Consider the following 10,824-nt stretch of genomic DNA (forward strand, 5'->3'; position numbering starts at 1 on the left):
ATTTTCTTAATTGAAATAATATTCACTAAATCGTATTTCTTAGAAAATCTTATAAATGAAATATTTTTTAAATTAAATAATTATTAAAAAAAAATTATCTCTTAGAAAATGTTAAACAAAATAAATATTTTAAATTAAATAATTAGGAAACCCTTTTTAACTTTTATAAAATATTCAAATAAAATAAATCTTTTAAAAGATGATTTCATCTCTCATAATAAATAAATCTTCTAAATTAAATAATTAATAAATTATTTTATTTTTAATCATAACCTTTTTAAAAAAGAACTTCTAATTATATAACGATTTATTTAAACTATTTTTTTTTTTACTTTTTTAATTATTATAATTTTCTAACAACTCACAAACATTTTATTTTAAATTATTTATTATTTAAACTAATAAATTATATTTTATTTTAAATTAATTTCAACCAATCATATTTTTATTCAATTAATTACATCAATTAAAACTTTTTTATTTAAAGTAATCACTCATATTTTAATTTAATTCAATTTAAGTTAATTAAATTTTATTTTAAATTAAATCTAACTACAGGGACAAAATTATACTTTTATGATTTTATCAATTTAAACTTTTTTATTTATTACCTCCATCAAATTATTTAAAATTTTTACAATTTTTTTTCTTTACTTTCTATATCATTTTCTTAATTCAAACTATTTTACTTTCCTTTTCTTTTTTCAAATTTTTTTATTTTTTTTTCACGTTTTCAAATTCATATTTAAATCTAAATAAAATGTGATCGTTCTATATAACAAAACTCATGGTCATACAATGAATTATACAGGTATATTACAAACTCAAATGGGTTAAGCCCTTTTATCCACTCTCTTTTATCTTGCACATAGTTTTCATCTTTTCACATTTTCTATTTTTGTGAAACTGTTGCCTTCAAGTGCTGTAGCTTCATGAACATAAACTTCTTCGTGGCTTGGTTACTGTGCCATTTTTGTGGAACATATCTTATATTAGAAACAGGCAAAAAAACATGTAGACAAAGTTTCCCCTACTAGTTCTAACAGCATATATGAACCACCTTTGTTGAACAAAATAATCCAAACTTGCTTAAATTGTTAGAAAATTATTTAAAAACTATTTTTAAAACTCAATAATGGTTTCACTTTATTATTCTATTCTATTTATAATAATATTAGATAAATCTGTGTAGATTTATATAATTTGATATGTTGGGCGAAATCTATTAAAATTCGTTTACTATCATTATGTTTATTGTTATTATTTGCATTCAAAAATATTAAACTACAAATAAATTTGAAGGGAGGGAGTAATTATTATTTTTTAATAAAAACATAATTTAAATCACATCATACAAACAAAGTCCTCACTTATGCACAACTAAGCATGTTTTATTTTTAGATAACAAGTCTATTAAGTATAATTTAAGATAATACATTTGTCATTCTTCATTCATGTTTCTTAAGAGTTATAGTTACATCATACTTGAGTCACAACTTTACTAAAGAGTATGACAACATAAATTATTCTACATATGTGAATAAAGTTGTCAACTTGATTCATGATCCATGGATCAATCTTAATTTATTCTTGAAAAGGTCTATTTTAGGAAGTCCCTAAAATGGAGATCAAAAAGAAACCTCAATCTCTATAGTCCACTCTCAAGTGGATTAGGATCAGAGTTAAGATGGATTTAGCCACACTACAAAACTTTAATTAACTTTTAAAAGCAATATCATTTATATATATTTAAATCAATATTTTTATATCATACTTATGTTACTAAATAAAATATATATTAAACATTTCATATTTTTTTAGTTTTTATATATTAAATAAAATATGTATTTTTATATTTTTATATTATACTCATATATAATAATTTTCACATATGAAATAACATTTTAAATATATTTTTCATATTTCACCATACAACCACGTCAAATATTTAATAATTTTATTAATTGGTAACTTTTTAAAAAATATAATAAAACTCAAGTTGTTACTTCTAACCTATTTTTAACTAAATGTAGTCTTTGTTAAAAAATGTATCTAAATTAGATGCAATAGTACGTTAGAATAAAGTTTTAAATATTTTTTCTTATTTGAGGATTGCTTAATAGTTTTGTTTCGTACTTTATTTTTATATAACTTTCTAGTTAAACAAAGAAGTGTATACTAATTTGGACGGTCTGTACACAAAAAAAAAAGTGTTTTTCAATGGAGTTTTAACATATATAATACAAACCCAAAATGTTCATGCCTTTATTAATGGCGGCATAGATGTCAACCAAACTTAGTATTTAATTTTTTAACTTGAAAAGTTCTAACTTTAAATTGATATTTAATTATGACAATTAAATTATTTGTTAAGACAAGTTGTTAGTATTGAAAATTTATTTTTAATTTTAAGATCAAATATATTGTATAATAGCAATGTCTTAGTATTAAGACTCTGAGTATTTTTAATTTAAGACATTCGCTAATACTCTTACATTAAATTAAAGATGCTATTAAATACAAACAAAAGTTTATTTCAAGAGAAGATATTATTCATTTTCTCTAAAATTATACTGAATGATAATAACATTTCATATACTTTAAAATTCCTGCTTAGCTCTTATGTTTTCGAAAAATCACATTAACCTTATATTTTTTTAAAATAAACATTCACTTTCTTCATGATTTTAAACATATTATGTTTTTTTTTTTATAAAAGGACATTGACATTTTATTTATAGGAAAAATATTTTCTTAATTTTTTATATAAAAAATTCTTTAACTTTTGTATTTTGAAATTTCAATTTGTAATTTTTATAATGTTTATTTAAGTTATAGTCAATTTTTCTCCAAATCTCACTGTGAGATTTATTGTTCTTTTTTTTTATCTTGAGAAATAGGTAAATGAATAATGATGAAAGTTATATTCTTTATTCACATATAAAGAAAAGGAAAAACTCATTTAAATTATTTTATAACGTATTGAGAGCAAAATAATTTTATGTTTAGATTATACATTAAACTTATTCTTAATTTAAATATATTATTTTGTTCTTTTTAAAATTATTAATCAAAACCATATCCTATGCAAACATAATTTTACCTAAAATAAAAAAAACTATCCCAAATGTTAACTTTTGTTAATGGAGATTCAATCCTACTACTTATAACTTGTCTTCCATTTTATCTAAACCATCATAAAAGAGATAAATATTGATTTAAAATTCAGAATAGATTTAAATATTATATATATATATATATATATAAATAAATAAGACAATATATGTAAAATTAATTTAATTACTTAAAATAAAGTTTAAAGGCATATATTAATAAAGAAAATTAAACTGGTCCAAAATACTGAGAGGTCCAAAATACTGAGAGAGAAACTGTTATTATTATTTGCTTAACAAGTTATGACTTCTAAAAAAAATCCATGAGTTGACCTTGGCCCATAGAGCTTTTGATATTTTGGTTGTATGAGTTTTTTTTATGAAGATGTTTTGGTCCTATGAGTTTTTTCCTGATCTCAAACTATGTAAAAAAAGCCAAATTGACACATTTACACGTGAGATGTGATCTCTTAATTATATCTCATATTATAATCATAAATTACTTTGACATTAATATCACAAACATTTAACTCGAAAGAAAACCCATAAGTTGAATTAGAATAACAAATTTATATTTTCAAATTACATTTCACTAAGTTGTCTCATACAACAAACCTATACCATAGGAACACATCCACTTATGTAACATGTCCCTGTGACTTCCCAACCAATTATTTTTCATATTATAATTTAACATTCACAACTCCAAAAAAATAATACATAATCTAACCATCTCAACCTCAAAAATAATTATATCCAAAACATATAGCATGTCATATCACTAACTTAGCATCATATATTCATATTCATATACATTTTAAATCAAATAAAATAATAATATTCATCACATTATAATAATATTCAAGTATAATATATTGATAAAATATAAAAATTTGGTGAAATATAAAATACTTTACCACTTAAAAACATTTAAATCACATGTTTTTGTTTTTAAAGTTTACAAACATGTCTCCTCAACTAGTAGTTTGTTTCCTTACCAAATTAAGTTCATATCTATATGTCCAATCACTAGTCTACTTACTCAACCAAAGATTTTTTTATCAAACAATTAAATCTCTCATGTTTTCGATTAAATAAATTTTGTTCAATGAGAACATAGTTCCCTAATAAGTAAATCTCTCGAGTGCTTAATGAGGAATTTGGTTTTCAAATAACTATTTATAAAAAGATTTTGCAAAATTTCATATTGTAAAAATTTGGTCAAAAATTTGTTTTACTTCATTTTTTCATTCATATGATTGAGCAATCTTTTTTTAGGTAAGAATTATTTTAATTCTACATCTTTTAACTACTAAGCATACAACATATTTGCTGAGAATTTTGTTCACACAAACTTAGAATTTTGCTTAGACAAACTATATAATTTATCATATCCATCACTTCAATTACATTTCATCTATAAAATACATTACTAAACGGTGAAAGTGTATAAAGAACATTAACTCTATTTAAATAGAATTATTGTAATAAATATCTCAAAATAAACAAACTTCAAATGTTATGAAGTGTTTTATTATATCTTACGATGGATATCAAAATGTTTCTAATTTTGAGAATAGACCTAGTTTAGAAACATTTAAATGTATTTATGATCTTTAATGACGTGTAGAAATTTATTTATAAAGATGAAAACACTTATCTCCACTCTATTTGCTTATAAGTAATTAAGTAATGATATTGTTATTGGAATTTCTTATTTTAAGCGTCTAATCTCAAATATTATATTACTAACTTTTTGTACATAGAGACTGCGATCTGATTTCCCATACCATACCAATATGTATCAGTCATAAAAAAAATTAAAAACACTTTTTGAACCACTTATCTAAAATGTTATCAAAACTATAACTAATTTATCTTAGTTTTATAACTTTTTCATTAACCTTAAACTCCAACTTCACTAACCTCACAAAAAATATTAAACATGTATATAAGATATTTTGGTAAACAATTAAACATTATACTAATAGAGATTTACTTTTCCTCCATAAACATCATATGCAAAGCCTTAACGTATGTATCACATCCTATAAACCAACTCGAGAAAAAAAAAACTTACCCAAAAACTACTTCTGTTTGATAAAAAGTATTCTACTATCCAATATTATCTCTAAGGTGAATTCATATATAAAATAAAATGAATAATTATTTAAAACATATAGAGAAAAGACAAAATATAAATTTTTAAAAAGATTATATGACCAACTATTTGAATAATAATATTTTTTATTTATACTAAATTTATCTGAAATAATAAAATATTTATGTTTCATCTCATTTAAAACAATTATACCCTCAAACAAATTAATTTGGTTCTTACATTTTCATTTTTAAAATTTTACTTTCATTTTATTTATCTATTTTTTAGTATTATATGTAAGTTAAAATATATTTTTTAAAATATATTATTTAAAAAATTAATTTAATGCATTAATAATAAAAAAATATTATTCTTATAACAAAAAGAATTACCATTATTAATATTTTTATATTTTAATAGTAATAATAATCATAGAAGATAAATAAATAAAATAACACAAGATAAAAGACACAAAAAAAAATCAACAAATACCCATCTTAAATCAATCCACCAAATGCGAGTCCGGTAATAATTTGTAGGGTGTTGCTTCCTCCACCATCACCCTATACTTCCTCCACCTCTTCACATTATTTTAAATACAATTATATCCTTAGGTTAAAAAGATTTTTACTTTTACCCTATTTTAAATAATTTGAAACCCTAATTTTACTTTCCCAGCACCCACCCACATAACTCTCTTCCCCTTTCCCCATTTTCGTTTCACCTCCCCACCTTCCGCACTTCCATTCCTTTTTCTTTCCAGTTCTTTTTTTGTTTGAAAGCTTCCATTGCTGCCGTGGTGTGAAGGAGCGTCGCCGCCATGGTGTGGAGGAACATCGAGGAACGTCCAGAGCATCAACCAGCGTGATGAAGTATACATCAACGGAGATGTAACCTAATAAAACAAACTCTAAAATAAAAAACGTAACCTTTAAACGGTGACATCTTCAACGGATGTCAACATCCGTTTAAGGAAAAACGGATGTCGACATCCGTTTTTCCTTAAACGGATGTTGACATTCGTTGAAGGATGTCCGGTTACGTTTTTTATTTCAAGATTTATTCGAATACGAAGAAGCACTCCACACACTGCACCACTCCACGCACTGCATCACGAGAGGGAGACTGCTTGATAATTCTTTCCACCACCACCAACCTTTGCAACTTGTAGTATCTCACAACGACGAAAATAAGAGAGGAAGAAATATAATGTTAAAATGAAAGAAAAATATTTTACTCATGTACGGGACTAGAATATGTTATTAATGAAATAGGTTGTGAATGAGTAAAATTAAAAAATAATAACCCTAAAAATAAAATTTTACTGAGGGACAAAATAGTAAAGAGAATATGGAGGAAGAAAAGTGTGATGGTGGAGGGAGCAACACCCTAATTTGTAATTGTTTTTCACGACTTAGATGTATCCTAACATATATGAAAGTTATCATTGGCTCTCAAACATAGAGAGGTCTCATTCCCGGATTAAGTTGGTGTGGGACACTACACTTTGACCTTCTGCTTCTTTCTTTGGATTTTCATCTATCAATGTTAGTTTATCCATATGATTAATTAGCACTTCACTATCATATTAAAACCAATGCCATACATTTTTTTTTCATACACTTTACTTTTAAACCAAGTTACTTACTGTACGATCAAAATAGTTCAGTTGATTGTGAAAGGTTGCATTTTTATTTATAAGATATAAAGATAATAATAAAATAACAAAAATAATATCTAATCTATCTATTAATTATAAATCAGATTTGGGTTCAATTTTTGGATCCAATATTCAAAGTTGGCTTTCAAAGGTCCGATGGGTGTTACTCCTTCCACCACCCCAAGTATTTCTTCACTTTCTTACTATTTTCTTTTATTTTAAAAATATTCTACGTATCTTCCTATTTTCATATGTTAACAAGATTGCTGATCGACCCAACAACAATGCGTGCTTTCATTTTTTTTTCATCTTTTTTTCTATTATATCCTGAAGATTAATAATAAGATGACACACATTATAAGACTAAAATAATTATAAAAAAAAATTGTATTTTTTTTATTGAGTTTCCTAAGATAAGATGAGATGGTGTGTGGTAACGTGGATGGTGAGCAGTTGGTGGAAAGAAACTTGCTTATCAGAGCAACATGTGAATGCCGACAATACTTTCACAGATGAATAGAAAAAGAGAGTGAGAAAAACAGGAGTGATGATAAACTTGCAAAACCGAACCCAATACGTAACAAAAAGTGAATTCATCAAAATAAATAAATGTATATTAAAAAAAAAACAGAAAGCAGCTGAGCTCCATGTATGGTAGATGCATAGTCCACCCAGAACTACAAGCTGATTCCAGAAAAAGCTTATATATTTATTTAGCAATGACTCACTAGAAAGATTAAAGAGGAGCATCATAATCTATGTTGTGGAGAACCTGGGAGGGACCTGTCTGTCTCCGTATACGCAACCCAATAAAATAGTACACATGTGCCACATGCAGCAGCACTGGGTCACTGCAATGGTGATTAATCAGTGCCCTGTGAGGCCAGATCCTTAGCCTCCACAAAGGTCCCATGAAACCCATAGGGCACTCGGGTTGGCAGAATCACAGTAGCCTCTAACTTCAAGTCCACGCCATTCAAAATCTGCAACTCAGACTGCCATCTCATCTCATCATGCACAAAAGCCATAACGTACCCTTCATCTTCGTTTCCTCCGTCGCCTGTGGGCAAAAAGAATGGCTCTCCACCAAACCTTCTCTCTCCGTATTCGTGTTTCATCACCTCCCCACTCACCAGGTTCACCTTCGCCAAACCAGATACCTTTGGCCACGGTTCGGCAATAGCCATGTACGCGAACCGGGTTTTCCTCCCCAGTCGCTTCCGGTTTACCATCCCAATTTCCAGGTTCATGTTGGGAACCAGAACTCTGCGCCTCGAGGATCCTGTTCTCAGATTCAGTCTTATTTCTGTTAAGATGGTCCTCAGATTTTCCTCGCTATCATTGAAGACGGAATCCGGAGGCGTCATGCATGACCCGATTATCACCACCTCCTCTGTGTCGAGTTCCTCCCACGCATTGACGAGGTGGAAGCAGAACGTGTCCGGCGACTCCACCCACAAGATGCTCGACTCGTCTGTGGCGTGCTTAGGGAGGACGCCGAACCGCGATGTCTTCTTGCCGTCGTACATCACCGGTGAACCTCCATTTAACATTTGGCTCAGTTTGAAAACCACCTGTTGGTCGGGGATTACCGCGAAATTCTCCGTGATCGCAAAGTCGTGCGTCATCGTCGGAATGTCGAGCCGGATTTCGACGTCTGGTGACTTCACCTCCTTCGGCGAGAAATTAAAGTACCTGAGGCAGGGACTGGTAATGTCGTAGCTCAGAGAGAAAAGCTCTCCGGATATAGGATCAATCTTAGGGTGCGCGATCATAGAGGAATCCAGTTGATCGTGGAAGCTGTAACGACCGACTGTTTGGAGGTCACCGGAAGCGGTAACTCGAAGCTCGTAGGGGAGATCGTCTTCGGACATGGCGAGGAGTTTTCCGTTGAAGAAAACGAGGCCAGCGTTAGCGGCGCCGGCGCCACGGCGGTGATCGACGATGCCACAAAGACCTCGAGCGTAGAAGAGAAGAAGCCTGGCGATGCCAGAAATGCCATGGAGTTGGCCGATTGCTTTGGGGAACACTGGTTTTCCCAGTTGGTGCTCTTGCATGAGTCTCTGCGTTTGGGTGAAGCGGCATGCGTAGCTTGCAGTGCCGTCATTGATTTTAACGGCGTGGACCATGCCGTCGCCGTCGAAGAGGTGGTGTCCGGACTTGGGCTGGAACAATGGGTTGGCGCCGTTACGAAGATAGACCCCATTAATTTCCTCGGGGATTGTGCCGATTACGGGTAAGGAATGTTGGACTGGGTGTTCAGGGACGGGGGCGTAGTTTCCGGCGAGTTGGACGCGTGGGTCCGTGGTTTTGGAGAGAGGTTGTCGAAGCTCGCGTGCAAGCAACGCGCTCTCGAATATGTCTAGGGCCATTGCTGCGGCTTTTTGGAATGGGTTCAACTGAATCCTTTTGGGAGAGTCTGTCGTCAACGCAGGGGTGGTGGGTTCTTGGGTAATTTGAGATTTATCTCGGGGTTGTTTTGGGAAATTGATGACTGAGGGAGATTGTAGAGCACAATCTACCACCTTTCTAATGGGCTTCTTCTGAATCCTTGTGGTGCAGCCCAAATCTGTTAATGAGGATGAATACGAGGAGAGTGGATGTTTGGCACAAGAGGAAGAGTTCAGTGTGATCATCATCATGACGATGACGATGACGATGATGCTGATGGAGATTGTGGCGTGTTTCAAGGAAAAATAATCAAAGAGACTGAAAGTAAGAAGGAATTTTAGGGAAGAAGGGTGGGGAAATTGCATACATATATAGAGAGAATGTGGAACAGAGATAACAAAAAGAAAACAACTCATTTTATTTTAAGGTCTGCTGTCTTATAAAGAAAATAAAATAAAATAAATTATCACTTTCAAAATTAATGCATTAATTAAATATTTATATAGGTAAGTTTTTATTTCTAAATGATTAAATACATTTTTGTACTTCAAAATAATCATCATATACGTTATTTTAATACTATATTTATAAATTATAATATTTAACGTTTGTGTCGGGGCAGGGTAATTCTGCTTGGGATTGCTTCCAGCCATCCTCCAACAAGAACAGTCCTCAATGCAGGACAATTTGAATTTTACTTCTACAGTTTTTGTCTTTTCTTAATTATGGACTATTTATAACTATTAATGATGTCATTAATGCGTTAAATATATATTTTTATTATTTTAGCTTTATCAAATTTAGATAAAAATAAATAAAAAGGTTAAACAATTTATTGGTCTTCATTTTGTACAAAATTTCAAATCAGTCTTTGTATTTTTATTTATTTTAATTTAGTGTTTAATTTAAAAAAAAATTGATACAATCATATCTTTATCGTTAAATTCATTACAATGACCTTTGAAGATTATGAGATGAACAAAAATACGTCACATTTGATTTTGAAATATTGTGCAGCACACATGTTAATAGATGTTTTTCAACGTGTCAAATAATTCTCCTATTTCATTAAAGTCTTAAATTTCTTCAACGTTCTTCGATATGTTTTTTTTATTTCATGTTATTTGGTTCTATTATATGATTATAATTAATAAAAAATTACTTTTATGATTATTATTTTATGTGACTTTTTTACACCTATGAATTTTAATAATAATTTTTATTTTAATAGTTATGATATTAATTATTTTTTTATTTATGATTTCTTTTTATAAAAAAATTTGCACTCGTACATGCATACATATAATCTGGCACTAGATAGTAATTTTGTTTATTAATATTAGATTTCACTAGATAGTATTAGTAAAATATATTTATAAACCCTTCTTTTTTTTTTTACTTAAAAGCAGGTCATCGTGGAGTAAAAATAAAACACAAAGTATAAGAAAAAAAAAATAAAGGTTTATTTAAAGGCAGGTCATATAGAAAGAATAAAACATGAAGTATAAGGAGAATCAAAATAATAAAGGAACATATTAAAGGAGGAAATTTGTTTAAGT

The 10,824-nt window shown here is 29.1% G+C and overlaps 1 protein-coding gene across 1 annotated transcript; it reads right to left on the reverse strand.

Moving 5' to 3' along the window:
- Nucleotides 1-7,551: 7,551 nt before the first annotated feature.
- On the reverse strand, nt 7,552-9,653 carry LOC108325341 (9-cis-epoxycarotenoid dioxygenase NCED2, chloroplastic). The gene has a single exon (XM_017558400.2). It carries the CDS (start codon nt 9,628-9,630, stop codon nt 7,738-7,740), a length of 1,893 nt encoding a protein of 630 aa, XP_017413889.1. The 5' UTR covers nt 9,631-9,653; the 3' UTR covers nt 7,552-7,737.
- Between the last annotated feature and the right edge of the window lie 1,171 nt (nt 9,654-10,824).

This window comes from Vigna angularis, chromosome 3, assembly GCF_016808095.1.
Source record: "Vigna angularis cultivar LongXiaoDou No.4 chromosome 3, ASM1680809v1, whole genome shotgun sequence".
Taxonomy (NCBI): Eukaryota; Viridiplantae; Streptophyta; class Magnoliopsida; order Fabales; family Fabaceae; genus Vigna; species Vigna angularis.

Coding starts and splice junctions, on each gene's coding strand:
- LOC108325341 (XM_017558400.2), bottom strand. CDS start 9,630: ATGCAATTTCCCCACCCTTCTTCCCTAAAATTCCTTCTTACTTTCAGT.